Source organism: Dermacentor andersoni, chromosome 5 (assembly GCF_023375885.2).
Source record: "Dermacentor andersoni chromosome 5, qqDerAnde1_hic_scaffold, whole genome shotgun sequence".
Taxonomy (NCBI): Eukaryota; Metazoa; Arthropoda; class Arachnida; order Ixodida; family Ixodidae; genus Dermacentor; species Dermacentor andersoni.
Genome location: NC_092818.1, coordinates 124,537,460 through 124,559,106, shown reverse-complemented (window position 1 = coordinate 124,559,106; position 21,647 = coordinate 124,537,460). Strand labels below are relative to the sequence as shown.

At 44.7% G+C, this 21,647-nt stretch overlaps 1 protein-coding gene across 2 annotated transcripts in view; it reads right to left on the bottom strand.

Moving 5' to 3' along the window:
* Positions 1-21,647, bottom strand: part of LOC126532056 (protein turtle homolog B-like) — a 345,557-nt gene that overhangs the window by 44,254 nt on the left and 279,656 nt on the right. For both annotated transcript variants that reach the window (XM_050179750.3, XM_055070964.2), the window contains exon 6: positions 10,631-10,921. In XM_050179750.3, the coding sequence (XP_050035707.1) occupies positions 10,631-10,921 (291 nt within the window). The remainder of the gene's footprint in view (positions 1-10,630; positions 10,922-21,647) is intronic.

Sequence of the window (21,647 nt, the reverse complement as noted above, 5' to 3'; positions counted from 1 at the left end):
CTTCGATTTGGTGAGCAGGTGTCCATCATTGAGTGGGTGGAGATCGGCTGCGGTAGCTCAGTACGTAAGTAGCTTTGATTTTCTTCACCCGCACTAGTTCGGAAGTCGCGACGACAACAGAAACGTGCGACATGGCCAGGTAGACAACAGAAGTAGCAGATAGGCCTGTTGTCCGCGGTGCGCCAAGGATTAGGGGATAGCGGTGCGGGACGGCGAAAAGGTGGTAGGTTCTAGCAGACAGGTGCACGCGCAGTGTAGAAGGCATTTGCTGGTCGACAAGGATCCGTGCCGAAAGGCATTGCTGGTTACAGCCTGCGTGCGACTTTAGCATAGGTCAGAGGAGCGGAAACAGGTAGATAATCGTAGGAGATTGGTAGCGCCTCAGAAATTTGCTCCTATATGGCTTGCCGTAGTATCGCAGTAAGCGCCTGCGTGGAGTACGGAACGTACGGAACAAGATACAATTGTCGTGCCACTTCTTCTCGGACAAACTGCTGTATTTGCTTAATTAACATTGTGTTGTCAGTATAGACGGCGTCTACAGTTAATGCTGACATGTTGGCCATGTCAGAGCTCTTGAGGCGTGTAGAAATGCACTGTTTCCGCAACTCGTTGTAGCTCTGGCAGTACTGAACGACGTCCGTGAAAGTTTGGGTATTTTTATAACAATTAGTATTAGGAAGGCGTCATGCTCGATCCCCTTCATGATGTGTCTGATTTTATCAGCTTCGGACATAACAGCGTTGATGCGACGGCAGAGGTCGACAATATCCTCAATGTAGGACGTGAAGTTCTCGCCGGACTGCTGGGCGCGACCGCTTAAGCGCTGTTCTGCGGGGAGCTTGCGAACAGCAGGTCACCCGAAGAATTACGCGAAACTCGTTTTAAAGGATGACCAGTTGGCAATATCAGCTTCGTGGTTGTGGAACCACAGCTGAGCCACACCCGACATGTAAGAGTTGACGTTGAGTTTGTCGCCATCATCCCACTTATTGTGGGCGCTTACCCGCTCATACCAAGTGAGCCAGTTCTTGACGTCGTGCTCATCGGTGCCGTTGAAAATGACAGCGTCTCGCTGTCTTAACACCCGGAGCAAGCGACCACCGGTGGAGCGGTAGCACCTTGCTGTGGCACATTGGGAGGCATTGCCAAGGCTGGGAGTGGAGTACGGGCATGGAGTTCCAGGATGAAAAATGGAACCAGCACGCTCCACCAATTGATAGTATGCGTTTAGGGGTAGAAGGGCTCAGCGTTTAATGTGAATGCACAGAAACAGGCAACGGCCGAGCGGAGCGAGAGCACGGACAACAGCCACCGTCTTCTTCTTCGTCTTCTGCTGGCGCCCGCATTTGTCACTACAATAACTACGTGTACATTGAAACAGCGGCTCTGAATTGGTGACGCGGAAGAACTATGCGGCACTGTAGTAGCGATGGTGTATCGACATACATACATACATACATACATACATACATACATACATACATACATACATACATACATACATACATACATACATACATACATACATACATACATACATACATACATACATACATACATACATACATACATACATACATACATACATACATACATACATACATACATACATACATACATACATACATACATACATACATACATACATACATACATACATACACACACACACACATACACACACACACACATACATACATACATACATACATACATACATACATACATACATACATACATACATACATACATACATACATAAATACATACATACATACATACATACATACATACATACATACATACATACATACATTGTATCAAAGCTATCAGACGGTTTAAAAGAGATAAACGGCATGGGAAAGGCAGGGAGGTTAACCGGATAAGACTCTGGTTTGCTACCCTGGACTGGGGGAAGGATAAGGGCAAATCAAAGACAGAAAGAACAGCGGGGAGAAAAAGCAAAGAAACGAAGATCACTGATAGCAGCTAGTCAATTCTGTCTCTTTTCTTTATTTTTTCTTTCGGTATCTACTTATCCAGAATTTATTATACTTAGGCGCCTTTTACATCTATAAAAAATTACAGCGTCGTTCTCTTGCGTTCTATTTTAACAAAAAAGAAAATAGTATAACAAATTCAATAATAATACGAAACAACAAAAACGGATTTCAGGTCGCATCCGCTGCTTCGTGCCAGATTTTACTGTTCAAAAAAAGTTTGGCTCTACCGTGTACTTTCTCTGCGCGTCGCGTTTGAGATGAATATTCCTTTTGTTAAATCATAAGAAAGACGTGCAAGTGGAAAAGGCTGAAATATAAAAAGTTAGATAATACAAAAAAATCATGAAAGAATAATTCGGGAATGATTTGAAGAGGTCGACAGGAGTGTTATGGAGTGGCTGTTGAATACAAAGCAGGTGGGATATAAAGATGGGAGCGGAAATTCTAGCAGAATAGCAGAGATAGCGTTGCTCTCGTTGTCGCAGTAGTGTTTTAAGAAAAACAAATGTATTATGCTTCAAACCTTCCTATGCGTGAGAAAAAGAAAGGATAAAAAAACAACAACATTTGGTAAGGGACGTACGCATGTGAAGGATTCAGGAGCTGTGCTTATACGGTAAGAAATAAGCACAACATCGGAGCCGCATGTTCTTAGTCTTTTTTTTTTTTCGTCCCGCGTTAATCGTGCAGGGAAAAGAAAAAAGGAGGGTTTTATTGGACTGAAAATTGCTCAGTCGGAATGCTTTTCAAGTCTAACGACACAGGATCACGGCGGGATAATACGGGTTAGGCTTGAACGAGCTCCGAGGAAATTGCGAACTCTGGAAAATGGAGCACTAATAGAATGAAAAAAGAGACAACGACACAGATGTGAGATTGTGACAAACCTTTGTATGAGACAAGACAAGAAAGCGGCTTGGCTTATTTTATTGCGAATGAAGGTCGCACTATTTTGAGAAGCACTGGACACTTCTTTGGTTATAAATGTTCGACTAGGTACAGGTTTATACTCTCTTCATGTGTTTAAACATGCAGAAACCTTCCCTTTATGACAGAAAGGCCCCGAACAAGCCGCATTTGCCGATATATCGGGCAGGTCGTAGGTTAGCGTTACTTTAACTACTTCAATCATTGTTAACTTATTCGTTATCTTCTAGTGATTCATAATAGTGCAGTGAGAAAGTGCCATGATAAATCATTTGCCCGGGCTCATTTAGCAGCGACGAAGGCGAAAAAGGTGCCTTGTTATTGATTCTTCGATGAAGCCCTCACAATAACTAGGTTTAAAAGTGGCCGCAAGAAATTTATTGTTTTACTTTTTTGCCAGGAAACTTGTGTGTAGCTTTTTTTATTTCTTCCGTAAAAAGAGTTGACGCCAGTGGCCTGTGGTGTTCTTGATTAGTTTGCGGGCGAGTGACACTGATGGATTGGCTGGGAGAAACGTGATAGGGGCCCCACTTGAACATAGACGGATCTGGCAACAGCCTAATTGAAGTTTAAGAGCACTGAAAAGTGAACAAGACAGATAAGGAGAGAAGTGGTGAAGCGACTTTTCTATGGGCGGACGGCTCTGAATTAACAGCAAAAAGCTCGCGGCAGCCAGTATTCCGTTTCTTTTCTAAGAAGGAGGGGGGGGGGGGAGCAGGCAGGGGGGAGGAGGTGCCGAAGAGAAAAACGAATGAAAGAAAAATCATGAAAATAAAAGTCATAGAGAGATAAGTTAAAGTAAAGCCGAATTAGAGAACAACAATGTAAAAGATAAGTGGGAGAATATGAATAGTGGCAATAAAAAAAAAAAAAAAATCAAACGACGTGTTTTAAAAGAAAATAAGCGACCTCCTAAGCATAATAAAAAACAGATACAAAAACACGTATACTTGCGTGTTTGTGTTCGCCCGAATTTATGGCAGGTGACATGACGCCTTCTCTAACGATTTTTTTTTACTTATTTGAAACTCTAGTTAAATTGACGGAGGACAAGAATGAACAAGACGGTTTTGCAGAAAACAATAATCAAAAGCCCGCTTGAACAGCGTAACATAGAGGAAAGTGTTTCAAACATGGAGCTTCTCGTATTCCTGCTGAGGCTGTCGAGTAGAGCATAACAATGTGTCTCAGTCTACGGCATACAATATTGCTTCCTGGTAACTTCGCGGCGCCGAAATGAAACTTTACGTAAGTTGTAAAATTTACGTCAATAAAGCAGCGCGCTCGTGAATACGTCGGTGGCTCCTACAGAAGTATATATATATATATATATATATATATATATATATATATATATATATATATATATATATATATATAATAGATAATTTCATTTAGCACAACAAGATATAAACAAAGCGTTATTTAAAACATAAAAAAAGAAATCAGGCTGGAATGGTTCTAGTAATTTTATTACCGAGTATTTCTGGACGCATTACTAAAGCCTGCCTAGAGAAGAAGCCCGAGGTGCCCATCAAAAATTCCCTTTATCGAATATGTGCGGGAAAGAGAAATAAAAATTGCAGTAGCGAGCAGGTTGATGTGCGTTAACTGGGAAAGAGCCTCACGAATGAAAAAAAAAAAACACGCTGCAGAAAACACGTGAACATAAAAGTAATAAACGGAGACCAGGAAAGGAAACGTGTTCGCGAACTAACACTAACAGACGGGCCTTCGCCTCGAAGAATTCACTTCATGGACGATTTCCGAAACGATGCCTCATTTCAATCAAGTACAACAGGGAACAACACCGAGCCGAAGAGCGGTAAAGTTGAAGGAAATAAAGATAAAAGGAGGCACGAGTTCTTGCTGCGCTCAGCCATTCCAGCTGGGTGCCCGAAAGCGGACGGCACCATTAAACAGGGAGGCAATGATCAATTCATGCGTGCTCGAAAACAGGCGCCCATAGGGCCCGTAAAAATAATAACGAACCGCACTTTTTCCTTGCCAAGCGGCGCCGCTAAAAAAAAAAAAAAAAAGAAGAACACGGCGCGGATGACTCTGAATCGCTTCTTCGTTTTGTCTATCTTGCGCACGGAAAATTTTTCAGGAAATGAAATAAAAAGTAGCTGAAAAACAATACATCGGCTTCTGCAGCAGTGAAGTGTACTTCGATCACGAAGCTACGTTCGATATGAGTACGAAGATTTTTTTATTCTCCTGCTTATCTCGAACTGGCTGGAGAGACAAAAGAACGTTGGACGTGAACCGTTGAGACACACTTGGGAGAGGCTGCGCCGGCTCCAGCATCGGCGATGGCCGCGTGTTATAAGAAATAGTTATCCATAAAATGAAACTGCACTGGACGACGATCAGAATGAAGCGGAGAGTGAGAGAGACTGAGGATGAAAACAAGGACGTGAGAACCGCCTGGGTTAGGAAGCGCGCATAAACACAGAAAGAAACAAGGAAGGAAAGAAAGAGACGAAAATAAGGTAAGTGTACATTATATAGAGCACATTTTCGTTTCTGGAAACGACGTTTCACCCTGGTCCAGGCGGAAGGAGGGATGAAAGGCGACAACTAAAAGAAGAAAACAGAGAAGTAAACGAGGTTTGTCGAGTACACGAAGGGAAGCTTGCGACGAGCGCGGGTTCCAGGGAGCCCGGGAGGTCCTCCTAGAGACGGGCGCACGTGGGGCATACTTTCTTGTTTCGGTCCCAGCGGGACACCCCGTGCGACGAGCGTCGGCATAACCATCGCCGCGAGTTTCGCCCACACTGCAAAGGCGCTGCTGACGAAGGGAACCGTCGCATCGGGTAACACGTCGGAGATGAGTCGCCTAGCTGGCAGGGGGGAGGCGGTGTTTGGCGAATGAGGCCCTGGTCGTCGCGAAACCTGCGCGCTGCATCTGGCCACCCGGTAATCAAAGATTGAAGACGTGTCGGCAGAAGCAGGAAAGCCGCCTTTCCAAACACCTCTACCCGTTTTCTTTTCTTCTTCTTTTGTTTCTTTTGCTTTCGCTTATATAAATACTGTTTCGTTTCTACGTTTCCTGTCTCTATAGCATCACCACATTGCCTTTTCTGCTTCCGCTACTCGTCACAGCTCTCATCCCCCCCCCCCCCCCCCCCCCTTCAAGTCTCCGCCTTATATCGAGCGTCTCGATATGCCATCTTCGAGATGAGCTCACCGCTATCCGTTCGCGTGTTCACAGTACTTGTCTTTATATTTTCTTTTCTGTTCTACAACCGTCCTTCGGCTTTCGCCTTTGCCGCCAGTTTCCGCGCTCTCCAACGGCTCGTCCGAGCACTTCTCGCGAACCCTTTCATCCTCCTCACCGAGTGTGACGCAAACCGTTAACTTTTACGGCTCCATAAAATCGCCATAAGCTTCGTTCCTTCGATGGAAGAAAGAAACAAAAAGAGGGCGAGAAAGAAAAAGAAAGTTCTGCGGCGCTCGTAGAGCACAAAGCTTTCTTGCTCTGGCTTGTCATTTTTTTTTTTTACTGGCACACGTTCGTTCGCGCTTCCATGTGCGGGAAAACACTCGGTTCCTTCCATATTCGGCGCTGCCTCCTGCTGTCCCCTCTATCACCACTCTCCTCCTCCCTTTACGAGAGCGCGCTGCAGTGTCCCAGCTCTTTCGCTTTATGGAACAAGGCCGCTAGTAGTGCCGAGGCAGAAAGTGCGCGATGCACCACCGCAGTGCCTCTGCTACGCGCGAGATGGAATCAACAAATAACAAATAAAGAAACCGAACTATCGGCTCCCGTCTGCATCCGGTTTAGCGTTCGCTCCCAAGACAATACGAAACAAAGGCGGCAGGGGAAGTAAAACAATGCGCGCCCAAATTAGAGCCTAAAGAATCAAGACAGGGAAAATAAAAAGAAAGTAGAACGAAGAAGCAAGCATGCAAGCAGGCACTCGACGCGTTCTCAAGAACAGGGACAGGAAATTTGAATGGCAAATCTGTTGAAAAATGACGCGGGAAGTGGTGGCCCGGGCTTCCTTTCTTTCTTTCTCTCTTTTTGCCGCTCCAGGGATCAGCTCGCAGATATATACACTCTACGTGGTGCAAGTCTTCGCCATCGGTCGTCGTCGCGGCGCGAGCCGTCGTTATGGGGGGGGGGGGGGGGGGGGGTCTGTTTCGTCTGTTTGCGGGGGCTCAGTCCGGCTTTAATGCAGCTTCGACTGCCTCTAACAGCCACGCGCCGCTGCCGCACCCCGCTACTGGTGCAGGGAGCACTTCCGCCCTTGGGAGTGCTTGCTCCCAACGCATGCATACAAAGCGAGCTGGCTGGATGACTGCCGACAGAGACGCGCAAAGCCCCAGGAGCGCTTTCAATAAACTGCGCTGCACTATGCCTGGCCGTACTTCATCAGAAAGGAAGTTGGAGAGGGCCGAGATGGGTGAGCAGAGTATGCATTCATACGGCGTGTATGACAAGACTAGAAAAAAAGAAAAGAAGGTTGTGTGGGCACTGGGCCACCACCGAGATGAGGAAACAGAAGAAAAGACGCTGTTGACACTGCTCTCAGACGCCGCGGCATTGTCGGCAGCGCATATATTGGCCAAACAGTGGACAGTTTCAGGCTGCTTTTGTTGGACAAAGAGCGACTACGCTGGGTGGAAGGCTCCTTGATAAGTTCCCTTCTGCTTCACGCAAACAAAAGTCGCACTTACGAATAATCACACTTTGCGAAGTGGGCAGAACTTATCTTTCACTTTCCATTTATAGACCGTTTATGGGGCATTACATAAGGGGTGGGGACGCAAGAAATTAGAGAGGACGTTGTCCACGACGTTATTTACAAAATACTGTTATATCTGGTTCATGAAGGCAGGTAGTCAAAGGTAAGTTTAAAGTAGTCCTGGACATATATCGTAGCGACTTTCCGCTCTTTAATCCTTCGTAATATTTCGTGGCTTGTATCCTGTCAGGGTACGTTAATGTCGATGGCATTGCCTTGCGATTGGAAAGAGTGCACTTACGAGAGCAGTTCAAGAAAAGAGCACAATAGGAAGGCGAAGAAACTGCCACCATCGATTAAAGTGATAGAGGCGATAACTGCGCGGTTTCTTGCACGTGCTATTTCGCCACGACCGCTCCGCCTCATTTGTCACATGGTTACGACACTGTGAGCTGCAATGGTAGTCATTTGTCATCAAGCAGCACACGCCACCCCACGCTGCGTCACGCTAATGTTTGCATCCTCTTATTTACGACCGATGTGCTGCAGCACTCAGTAAAGCCGCTCTCGGGAGGACCCAGGTTGGATGCCAGCTAATTAGCATTTACTTATATTTTTTGGTGGGTTATTTTTGACGCACACGTACTCGCACGTGCACGCGAGCACGCACACACGGCACTCCGCGCCTGTAACAAGAATTAGAGAAGCGGGATTCTCCTCACAAGCATTATTGATGGAGAGAAGCTAGCTTTGAAGACGTTTTCCGCGAGCAACACATGTATTAACACACGCAGGGACACTGTTGTAGCTCGTCGGAGGCGACGCGCGCAGGCTGTCGTCTATAAAATGCAAATAACGGTTGATAATGATAGGCTTGTGATTTCAGACGTTGTGGAATTTACTCGAGGAGCATAGAGTGGGCTTGCAGTAGAAGGACGCTGGTGGAATTTCCGGTGTGGAGATGGAGTAAGTACTTGCATCCGCTAGAATGTTGTACTTATTCTGAACACGGCTCTTTACGACGTGAACATTGACGAAAAGGGAGAAAGAACGAAAGAAAGAAAAAGATAGATAGATAGATAGATAGATAGATAGATAGATAGATAGATAGATAGATAGATAGATAGATAGATAGATAGATAGATAGATAGATAGATAGATAGATAGATAGATAGATAGATAGATAGATAGATAGATAGATAGATAGATAGATAGATAGATAGATAGATAGATAGATAGATAGATAGATAGATAGATAGATAGATAGATAGATAGATAGATAGATAGATAGATAGATAGATAGATAGATAGATAGATAGATAGATAGATAGATAGATAGATAGATAGATAGATAGATAGATAGATAGATAGATAGATAGATAGATAGATAGATAGATAGATAGATAGATAGATAGATAGATAGATAGATAGATAGATAGATAGATAGATAGATAGATAGATAGATAGATAGATAGATAGATAGATAGATAGATAGATAGATAGATAGATAGATAGATAGATAGATAGATAGATAGATAGATAGATAGATAGATAGATAGATAGATAGATAGATAGATAGATAGATAGATAGATAGATAGATAGATAGATAGATAGATAGATAGATAGATAGATAGATAGATAGATAGATAGATAGATAGATAGATAGATAGATAGATAGATAGATAGATAGATAGATAGATATTTTAATGGAAGACGGAGAGAGTTTAGAGTAATGCCTGACATGCTAATCCCTATTATTCTTTCTTAAGGCGCTGTAGCGCTGATCGCATTGGTGTACATGTGGATCAACACTAACGGTTGTCAGCGTAACAGCGGCTTTCACTGCGCCATGCATGGCTTGCAGCTCAAGTAGCAAGGCGTCTTAATTTTCTGTCTCGTAGTACATTGAGTACCTTGAATTAGAGGGTGCGCTGTATTGATATGGGCGGTCTGGCCTCCACATGATTCAACAGCTGTGTCGGTGTAGACCACGCAATGTACACGAGGGGCAGACTCATTTTGTATTCTAAGGGGTTCATAACATTGTCGAAGCTTTGTTATATAGGCTGTCCCAGCTAACGTTGTACAAGCTGTGCAACGAAAAAACAAAGGAGGTTAAAAAACATGGTGGCAAATATGACTTAAAAAATTAAATTATGGGGTTTTACGTGCCAAAACCACTTTCTGATTATGAGACACGCCGTAGTGGAGGACTCCGGAAATTTAGACCACCTGGGGTTTTTTTAACGAGCACCTAAATTTAAGTACACGGGTGTTTTCGCATTTCGCCCCCATCGAAATGCGGCCGCCGTGGCCGGGATTCGATCCCGCGACCTCGTGCTCAGAAGCCCAACACCATAGCCACTGAGCAGCCACGGCGGGTGGAAATATGACTTAAAACCTACAGTGTTCTGGTGTCAGACCTCTGACAACCTAATGGCTTAAGTTCTATAATTATATCTCGCACTGTTTTCTTTAAATATCTTTTTCGTTTCGTTGAACGGCTTGGCTAGCGTTATCTGGGACACACGGCATATTACGCACGCTTACAGTGATAAGGATAGAGAGCAAGGCAGTCTCAAAACCGAATGAACTGTGACTATGGTGACAGCATTCTGGTTCGTCTTGATTTACGACTAGATTTACACGTGTCGTCAACTGTACAGCCAAAGAAAAGAAAGTCAGAATGAATTGTAATTTTGACTGGGCTAACTTGGCAAAAAGTGGCAGAACAGACGAGGACGTATCTAGTATTCTTCGAGTCGATCCACCGGGGGCTTTGTCCTAAGTTACCATAGTCGCAGTGCAAGACCAACTCAGCTAGCTTGACAGTCAGGCCTTCTGAAGTTCATAACAGTTGTATAAGTTTTTATTTGTAAGCCACGCGTGCTCATTGCCGCGTTAAGATAGAAGCGCAGGTGGCGAATAACCAAGACGACATGTTCACGTCGCACCATTTTAGCTACTTGAAGAAAGAAGATAAAAAAAAAAAGGTAACTCACATTTGACGCGCAGGTAGAGATCGTTGCTGACACCGCGTCCTTCCTTGTTGGTGGCGGCGCAGGCGTATCTGCCTCGCTGCGCTCTTTGCACACGTTGCAACACCAGGCTCTGGGTGCTAACAATTACACCCGCCGAGGCATTGGCGGGAAGCTCGCGACCCTCGAACAGCCAGCTGACGTCCGTTGTGTACGGATTGGCAACGATCTTGCAGTCGAGGTATACGTCCCGCCCTTCCTGGATCTCGGAGTCCTTGAGCTTACCGCCCAGCTGGAGCGTCACCATCGGTGTGTCTGCGGAAACACGAAAAAAAGAATTGAACACCATAGCCAATAGGCTATGCCACGCTGTTTTCATCGTAGTCAGTCATCACTGTCGGGTCTTGCGCAAGCAGTGTAACTGTCGCTTGCTCCCTTGAACGCTGTTCGTCTTTCAGATTGGACCATTATCTAGATTTTCATGTGTGGAAGTGACACATTAGGCGGAGCACACTGCATTGAAACTACAGCGGTCTCTCGGGAGGTGGCGTTTAATCTTTCTCTCATTGGAGCACGACAGACCGAGTCTTCTTCCAACATAACTATTTCTTAGGTTTAAGGAGTTAGGTTTTTATGAGTTAGTTTTTTATTTCCTTCGAGATGTGTCTAGCTTAACCTCAGCACAGTGTACATCTGCCTGTATTCAGTCATCCCTGTGTAAATAATAATCTCCCGAATTCAGGAACATTTGTTTGCACAAAGAGATGAATTGAGTGGGTCACAAGTACATAGAAGTATTTCTTACATCTGGAGCAAATAGCACGCGCGCGAATGTTCTGTACGAAGTAACCTTTGCAGAACAAATATTTTCTCAAGAGCCGTAGGTATAAACCAATAATGCGAGGAATAAACTAGTTGTGGTTGAGGGAGATGAAGTTGTCGCCTTTTGTGATTATGGCCAACCGAAAGGGTCCCCTTTGTACACGGAGGCCGGAAATTTGTAGTTTGAAGCCTAGGGCAAACAACTGGATTAGAATGGTTTACACACACCTGTTGAGAGTACTTGTTTCCTGCGGTATGAAGATAACCGTGCGCCTCTATGAGATTATTGGATTAGTCAAGCAAATCTCTGCGACGTAGGTGTCCAGCGGTGGTTTACTATTCCCACACGCAAGCACTCGCGCCCAGTGCGTGCTCCAACGCGACCCGTACATTGCTTACGTTACTGTAGCCTGCTGCCAAAAAAAAGAAAAGCTAGTTGACCCACTTTTGTTGGCTATCGTGTTCTGACAACACCCTACGCTTTTGCTAGCCTTGGTCAACTTAATTAGTCTAATACGCATAAAGCTCTCCAGAGAAACCATAAGATATCCACTCGTGCTTAAAGCTGGGTTAACGCACCAACTTACAGTGTCAGTAGTGTCTGTTGTTCAGGGTGCTATTTTTGAATTACCCTGAACAGCAAAAGCGCCAACTATGATTTCCTTTCTTAGTAGGTGGGTGTGAAGGTCGGATTTGCTTTTGCTCCGAGAGGTACTTGCTCATAAAACAAGAACGCTTTTATTTTTCCCTAACCACATCACGGCTAATATTATCTGTGGTTAATTAATGGGCTACAGGCATGTTACACTATGTAAGGTACATTATCTTTTCCTGGTTTCATTCTTTTCCGACATGCGTGACGTTCGCAAACCCACAGATCACATCAGTCGGTTATCACGTCTACGCTGAAGATACAGTTGTAATAAATAGGGTGGCCGCGTAGTTGCCTAGATGCTGCATTACAGAAAACTGTATAGTAAGCAGCAATGTGCAGAAAGTCTGTGCAAATTATTCTTAGTTTTGCTGCTGTCGTGAACTGAGGAGGTATTTATATAGAACACATAAAATTATCGCATACGAACGCATTCAATCAGCAGGAATCACTTCATAACTTGTCGTATGATCTTTTATATGCATGTGCAGTGCCTTCTGCGTACAAATAGTTACTTATATGTTTTTACGTTGGTATTCTGGTGCTTTTAGTTCTTTCTTCGTTTTTTTTTACTAACCCATTACGTTTACCTTTTCTGATCGAAAACGTACAGCATTTGTACAATGCATGAACAAAACAAACATTAATTAGAAGACAGCGCAATGTCAGCGTTTCTATTTTGGTGTAGTTTGGGTCGTGCTGACACTGGTCACCTGCTATGCTTTCATTGTTCTAACTCGCGCTATGTCAAAAAACATATCACACGAATACACAGCTCATTGGCGCCTAATCGCAGCCATTTTTTTAAGCCCTCCTAATCTTCCGCCCACGCTAGCCCTGGCTTTTCGTTATCCTCCTCCTCCTTGTCCTGTAATCTTCTTTCATAGTTTTGAATGAAAACGCTAGTGCCTTGTTGATAAGATGCCGTTCTTTCACAGAGAAAGAAACATATCTGTTTATAGTGTAAAATTAAACATCAAAACAGCACAAAAATATTTATGATGGTCTTTCTACTTGATCACATAATTATTTCGCGTTTGGGAGGCCGATTTCACTTCGAAGTAACTGCTCTCGCGCAGTCCCGAGATACTAGCAAAGGAAACAATGAAGGTAGAAGGAAGGAAGAAAAGAACAAACGAAAGGGCAGGAAACACGCTACATTCTACCTATTTCAGAACGTCAATGAGCCCAAACGTTACGCTTGCTGCTCTCATATCGGTGCGTTGGAGACCGGAATCTTGGTGCCGTTCATTTATTTTTCAGGCAGCGGAAACAATGACGAATGCGCGGGGCGTACAGCTTCCGACATGTCAAACAAAGAAAGCAACACGGCACGCCATCTCCAGGCATGATGGGATAGACGCGGAAGCAGAACTTCCTCTCCGAGTCCCGGAGGCGAAACGTGAGCTGAGTGCTACGTCTCAAGTGCAGAACACTTTTACTGGTTGCACGGCGTGGCCGTCTCTTCCACTCTTTCTCGTATCTGTATGCGCGTTTAGACAAACCGCACGGCCCCGGAACTTCTCGCGGACATCGCGATGCGAGCCGTTTGCCGAGACACGCATAACTTTGTACCCATTCTTGAATTTAAGAAACTGTACATAACTGCGAACGGAGAGCACGCCTCGCGCTACACGACAAAACCTAGCACACCAACAAGTAGACTCGTTCAAATACTCGTGCCTGCGTAAGTGCAAATATTACGCATATACAAAGTGGATACATATACAGCGCTCGCACAAGGGGCATGTTTACATGAATCTCCAAAAGTGTTTGTGAGTAGCGCCGCACATCTACTAGAAGCTTGCTGGAAATGCATACACATTGTAAATGGGTTGTCATTTGCATAGCTGCTTGCGCTCTTCCATCAATGTCTGACATATTTCTTTCCGTGTCCACCCTAAGGGTTTAGTGTAGCGAGACGAAAGCACCCATCGCTTGGCGACTTCTCCTCGCTTCTCCCGTTAAGCGTTCTTACCCTGTTTCCCAAATATCAGTGCCCTGTGCGATGCGAGAATGATTGATCGTCTTCAGCAAAGAGACCTTAAAAAAGTGCACCGCAGCAATGTTCCAGAAGGAATGCTGCGGGTTTCTGAGAAAAATGAGACAGAGAGTGAGAGAGAGAGAGAGAGAGCAGCGAATGTGAACAATATTGTATGGATACCCTCTATAACTTCGAGGTCGCTAAATTGTCAACGAGGAGCTTTCGTTCGTAATATGTTCCTCGCCGTGTCCCTGTCCCAGTACAGTGCATGTGCTAATGGGCGATTATAGAAAACAGTGAATATATTGCTGCACAATTATATTCATGAGTGCCTGTTAGCGTTAGCCAATGTAAGTTAAAACGAAGCAACTGATTCATCCGGCACAAAGAGTCAGTCTTTGATACAAATATTTATTTATTTATTTATTTATTTATTTATTTATTTATTTATTTATTTACATAATACTGCTGGCCCATCCGGGCCCAAGAACGAGGGGTAATAGTACAAAAGAAAAGGGAGAAATTATAACTATCAAGAAAACAAACAAATCACAATCAAATCATGAAAGTGTGACACCAGTAATTATTCCGTTCTAAAGAATCAGTACCTACTGCTTAGCAATGACAATAGTAGAGTTCTCCCTTCCCGAATTGGTAGTGCGAAAATGAAAATTTGAAAATATTAGTTCTCGCCTCATGGAGAGCTTCTGAGTGATTACGTCTGCTTAACCACGATGATAGTAGACTGACATATGCGTTGGCGCGTAAGGGGAATTTGTTATCTTTGAGAAGCTTAAGCCCAAGAACTTTCACCTAAGTTGCAATGTCTGGATGCCATGGGTTTTCATTAGAGTAGTGGGTGATTAAGTTTACCTAATTAATAAATACACCTATTTGTTATCCATTGAACCCTTTCAAGTGCGTTAATATTGTGTTTTGTGTGAGAATCCCAACGGTGCAAGGGCATTCTATACTTTAGGCCTAATTAGTGATGAGTACGCATGAAGTTTAGTTTCGGGAGGCGCTTGTTTTAGTTTATGTCGAATAACCGAAAGCTTTCGTAATGAGGCAGGACGCATGTTGGAGACATGACAATCCCAATTTCGTTGGTTAGTCTTTGTAGCACACAAATATTTATATTAACATCTTTAACAAAAGGATGAGTACGAAGACTGTAATGAAACAACCAATTATTTCTCTTCTTGGTAATCTGCATGTAAACTATTTTGCAATATTAAGTCTCATGTTCCATTTTCCCGGCATGAGTAAATATTGTTAGGGTAAACGTTATCATTATAGCGTTTTGACAGCGAGTGTTTGCGGTCATCGAGGAAGGTGTGTTGTTGTAGTATGCTTGTGTGCGCGTGACACCATGCTTGTCAATCTAGTTTGTAAGCAAACGTTTACAACTTTATACGGCCGATAAAACTGCCGTTTTCGTATAGCTGTCTACTAATTTGCTATCCCAACCGATGCTTCGCCTTTCGGGCGACAGAAATTGTGACTATTTCATTTAAGTCTAAAAGAACTACATCAGTTTGTCCAGATTTATCAAGAACACTTGCAAAACTGTGAATGACTGTGGTTAGTTGTGTGACCATAGAAAAGTGTTGTCCGAAACTATGCTGAATAATGGAAAGAATGTTGCTTGACTGCCAAAAAATGGATTATAAAGTCAGCAACGACTTTTGAAAGTAGCTTACGGCAGGAAGAAACAATATATGTCGGTCGATAATTTTCGAGCTGCGCAGTGTCTCATTTTTTGTGTATAAAACATACCGCCCGCCACCGAGCTGGCAGATCGACAGATGATATGAATGCGTGAAAAACGATGGCATGGAATGGAGCAAGCATTTCAGCGTAGCGACGAAGGAACGCATTCGGAAGGCCATCGAGGCACTGTGAAACAAGGCCTGGTAGTGATGCAATATTATCAAATTTCCAAGTGTCCAATATTATCAAAACGGATGCAGTTGTCTGAGAAACTATTTCACACCGCACAGGAAAAATAAAGAACTGAAAATATACATAAAAATGTTCCACGACGGCATCTTTGTTGACACGGCGTACAATTGAGTTCTGTTTCGTCAATAGTCTTTTTTTCTTCACACACAGGAAGGCCCAGAACCTTTGGGGGAGTCTCGCAAAAAAATTGGCAGGATGTGTTGAAAATAATGACGCCCTCAACGCACAAATCTTCGCTGAGCGTCGTTTGAACAGTTCTAACACTGTTTGTAGACGCACTTTTTTTCCCAGTCGCTTCAGTTTTCTTCTAGGTGCAAAATTCTTCTCGTTATCCAGGAATTCGATTTGCTTGTTTTCTTGGTTTTATTCAGCGTAAAACAACTCTATTCGTAATCTAATAATCATAATCATAATCTACTCAGAAGCGTTAAGAAGCACTTCCAGAAGAACCAGTCTGCAGTTTATTCGCACGGTGTAATCACTCCAGAGCTGAGACTTAAGTCACCGAAATGCCAACGCATGTGAACGCCAATCGATTACTGCTGTCGTCTTTGTGGCGGCCGTAATAAGAAATGACACTGGTGATGAGCTTCGCTTTTCACGACGTTGACACCATGAATAGAGTAACAACTCGAAGATTTCCGCTTCGCAGGGGTGGAATATTAAAGCGAAGCGTTCTTTGCCTCTACCTTCAACTTTCCCACTGCTGTGACTGCTGCTGTCTGGCACACCACGTCGGGGAGTGGTTCAGAGCGTGTGTATACATGACAGGAGCAAGACAGAAAGGAAAGGTGTTTAGATCCCGTCGCGTCGAATGCGCGCGATACCCTCTGGAGCTCCCTGGACGTCGCCACATTAGCCTCTTGACGGCTGTAATTATCCGTGACTGCCCTCAAAAGCATTGCAGAGACTGCAGCGCTTCCCTTTCTACTAACGTGCGAGTCCAGAGGGGATGTAGATAGAACTGTAGAGAGGAGGAAGGAGAAGAGGCAGTTCCCATACAACGGGGAGTTAATGTGACGTGAGAGGACAAGGAAACCCTACTACTATACGACAGCGGTTGTGGGGAAACTGGTTAAGCTTAAGTTCAAGGTACGGTACAGTACGTTCCTGCTATTTCTGAAAAATGAACACCATGCAAATATGTCAAGCGGACAAACTACGTAGGGTGTGCAGAAGCAGAGCCCCATTAATGAAAACGCATTGCAGTGTCCAGGCGACACTACGGAAGCGGTCGACCTTCAAATCAACACTTCTGTGCCCGCCGCGGTAGCTTTGCGGTTTGGCATTGCTAGAAGTCGTGGATTTGATTCCAATCGCGGCAGCCGCATTTCAATGGGGGCAAATAGAAAACACACGTGCACTTAGATTGTGGGACACGTTAAAGGACATCACGGTGTCAAAATTAATCCGGAGTCCGCCACTACGGCGTGCCTCATAATCCGAGTGTGGTTTTGACACATACAGCGGCGTAATCCAATTCAAGTTTAGTACTTCTGCGACAATGCGATGTGCTACGTGAGGAAATGACAACGCTCAACTCTCTCGGAGGTTATGAAATATGACGCACAACAACGCTTCAAGAAAACACCTCTCCCTCTGTGTTCTGTGCACTACGGAAACAAAACGCAGTGGGCACGCATGCTAACGTTTAACATCAACTCACCACTGTCGTGCTAGACTAAACGCTGAATAAATTAAGCTTTCGCTGTCAACATCACCACTAATTATCGTCAATCAAAGCAACCAGCACATGAAGCTTCGCTTATATCGATTCCCACAGTGCGTGGGATCGCATAATTTTCATTTTTGAATCTGTTGCTACTTGAGGTCCAGGACATTGAATCCAGGCGAGTTGGACGGGCTGTTCCGCCTTTGTCATGCGTGCTTTCTCATACTTAAAAATTATATGCAATAGAAGTTGCACGCGCGCGGAGAGTGCGACGCATGCGTCACCTGTCCTATGGAAGGCGTGAATCTTGCTATTTCGTAACATTGCGGTAGGAGCTTCCTGCATATTGTGACGTGCGCTATCAGTATGCACGATCGCTCGGGGCCACTCGTAATGTTCCTGCGGCGCATGCGCATAAGCCATTACGATATCGTAGAATGATAAGGCGTGTTATTGAAGACATCAGACAGTTAGGTCGCACGTTCGTTGCACACGCAGCGGCGCGCTGTGCGTGCGAACGTTAACGTTTCGCACAGTGCGCATGAGCGCGATGCATCGCGTACGGAACATCGTGTGCGCGCGTGACTGGCCGCACACGTGTATCAGAATGTTGCCCACATAGACGGCCGTTGGGTGTCTTGCGTGCCACCCGATCGCGTTCGTCGTGTTTGGGGAAGCGCAAAACTTTCCCCTTTTCACGAAATGGTGATGTCAAAGGCAACCAGTAGCGGGCTGCTCTACGTTTTGGTTGATTGCGATTTGTCTTGTGTATACGTGCACTTAGATCCAGCTTACTGTAAATGAAGTACTTATTACTTCCTACACGAGTGCTCCCATCAACTAAAAGCGTTGTTCTGACACGGGGTAAGGAAGGTGTCATAAACGCAGAGCTAGACCATCTATTATTGGTAACACAGAAGGGGGGCAGATTGAGACAGTTGATATTCCATTGCGTACCAAGAGAACACAGCACTAACCAGTAGCAACAGAATGGTATAACAACAGGTGTTGGAAGTTGGCGCTCGTCCCTGTCGGGCATGGTCATGTTGTTATTGCTTCACACTATAAGCCCTTGCAGTATATTGCCGACAAGTTAACCTGGGTAGCTTCTCACTAAAGACATTCAAAATTGTAGAAGGTAGAGAGAGTTTCAGAGCCTCAAAAGCCTAAGTATTAAGAAAGAAGCAACTGAGACACGGTCTCTTCACGTCCTTGAGTAATCATCTGTCAACAAAGATACCGTCACGGAACATTTTTATGTATATTTTCAGTTCTTGGTTTTTCCTGTCTGGTGTGAAATAGTTTCTCAGATGCCTTCGTTTTGATAATATTGGACACTTGGAAATTTGATAATATTGCATCACTGCCAGGCCTTGTTTCACAGTGCCTCGATGGCCTTCCGAATGCGTCGCTACGCTGAAATGCTTGCTCCATTCCATGCCATCGTTTTTCACGCATTCATATCATCTGTCGATCTGCCAGCTGGGTGGCGGGCGGCATGTTTTATACACAAAAAAGGAGACACTGCACAGCTAAGTCGATAAGCAGATGTAGGAGAGCTAAGCTTCCCCATAAGATTCCACGAAAAGACCATTGCTCTCATCTAGAACCCGATCAAGCTGCTGCAAAGCAGCTATTTGTTCCTTCGCTTGCAATCGCTATGATGCTATAAAAAATGAAAAATAAAGTCATTGGAATAATGCTACATCTTTCTCAATCGATTACGCCAATTAGGAGGGTGTAGTTGAGAATTTGTGGTTCATATATTCAGATGTTCACTTATCAGTACCGTAACACTTATCTTAATATCTCTTCTAGTTTTTCTATGACGCCTTTATGTATGGCAAATCGAGATTGATATTACACTAGGTGCCCTATAACGTAAAACTATTCCAATGTGTTTTTATTCCAATCTCCTGACGTCAAATTTGCGTTACTGCCGACGCAAGCATCGGGCGGTCGCCCACAAGGTTGTCTGAACAGACCAATCAAACGGTTTCCTCGTTCACAGGAGGTCACTTTTGTTTGCTTGAAAAACGAATAACATTGCCTACGCTGAGCGGCTTGTCTTGTCTGATTGGCTCACAAGTGGCGAGGAGTACGCTCAAATGGAGAGGGATTCGATGGGGCCGAGCCACTGCACTGAAAATCGATAACCTGATGAAGAGGGTGGTGCCGGAGTTTGCGATTGGTCCGCTTTCCCTTACTTAGCTTGCGGTGGCTCATCGACAATCGCGGCGCCCTGCAACGGAAGCTTAAGAATGACGCTAAAACGGATCCTCAGCAAAGAAGAGTTGGCAGAACGAGGTCGTAAAAGTGCCGAAAGTGCTCGAAAACGTTGCACGGCCATGCAAACAGTTTTATTACATGCAAATAAGCCCATGCTCTCCAGCAGGTGCGAGAGCCAGCGCCTAAGTGATCGGCGGCATCCATCATTTATTCTTTTTGAAACGGGGCAGCCTGTGGTTATTCAGAAGAAAATTCAGTTTTGTTCGGTATATTAATCCATCTTTAACGCGTACACGCAACTTTGACGCGGTGAGTTTACGCGGTTTCGCGGTTTCGTGACGTCGCGTGACGGGTGTATTGGATGCAGCTCGAAAACTTCTGACCAATAGCCGAGGGCTGATGGCGAAAAGGCGTCGAATCAGAAATAACTATTTTTCATTTGTTCGGTTAAATCATGCATAATCAGTGCGTACACGTCATATCACATGGGGAGTTGTCGCGGTTTTCGTGACGTCGCGTGACAGACAGGGGAAGTGGGAGTGGTCCAAAAACGTTTTGATCAATCGCGGAGGGCTGATTGCAGAATTGGAACAGAAAAGTTTGGAATAGTTTTACGTTATAGCGCCCTAGGTTACACCCGCCGCGGTGGCTCAGCGGCGATGGTGCTGCGCGCTGCTAAGCACGAGATCGCGAAATCAAAGCCCAGCCGCGGCGGCCGCATTTCGATGCGGGCTAAATGCAAAAACGTCCCTGTCCCGTGCATTGCATGGTGGAACGTTAAAGACTCCCTGGAGGTCAAAATTAATTCGGAGTCCCTCTCTGCGGCGTGACTCATAATCAAGTCGTTGTTTCGGCATGGAAAACCTTCAAATTCAATTCAATTCAAGGCTAGATTACGTTCATTATACCGAAAAAACCTGGTATTGAAAAGCCAGCGTTTTTAAACTGCTCGCTCTAAAATGCCTATAAGTATACTACAGCAAACATGAGTTTGTTATAGACATAACAATTAACGAGTGGCCCGAGGCCATTTGTTGGGTATTTATGGCGGTTAAGTTTATTACGAAAGTCGAGACGTTATACGGTTAAGCGCCGTTTTTGTACGCGAAATGGGGTTGAGAAGTGAGCGTCTCAATCGCCAACACATTCTGCTGCCTTCCACATCCCTGCATGATTTACCCGCAACAACGAAATTAAAGTGAGGGCTACTTGGCTTCTGAATCATTGGCGAGAGGAGAAATCGTGACTGATCTGCCTATAGAGAACGTCTGGCCAATTAGGATTTGTCGTGTTACGGGATGGAAGTTCAAATATGCGCCAGCGCTGACATTGAATCAGGCATACTTCACCGCGTCCGTGTAGTCTTTTCCCATACTTTGTACGTGGACGCTGACCATTCCACCGCACTGATTGACAACAACCGCGGAAACTTGTTACTCTAGAGATGCTAATCAAGACTCTTGGCCTAGACATGGACTAACGCACTTTTCTATAGCTTCGTTTACATTAAGTCGGAGTGAGAGGGTAGTGTCGGAAATCTCGGTCACCCAAACCCACCTGACTATGTTTACACGCACCTTGCCGAGCGGGTTGGGAGAGTTAACTCATGCTTTAGAGGCAGATTAACTGAAACCGCCTCGATTCTCGCTCGGTCCGACTTGTTAGCGTTTGCTCAAATCCGACAAGCCAAGTCTACCCAACTTTGTCGAGTTAAGGT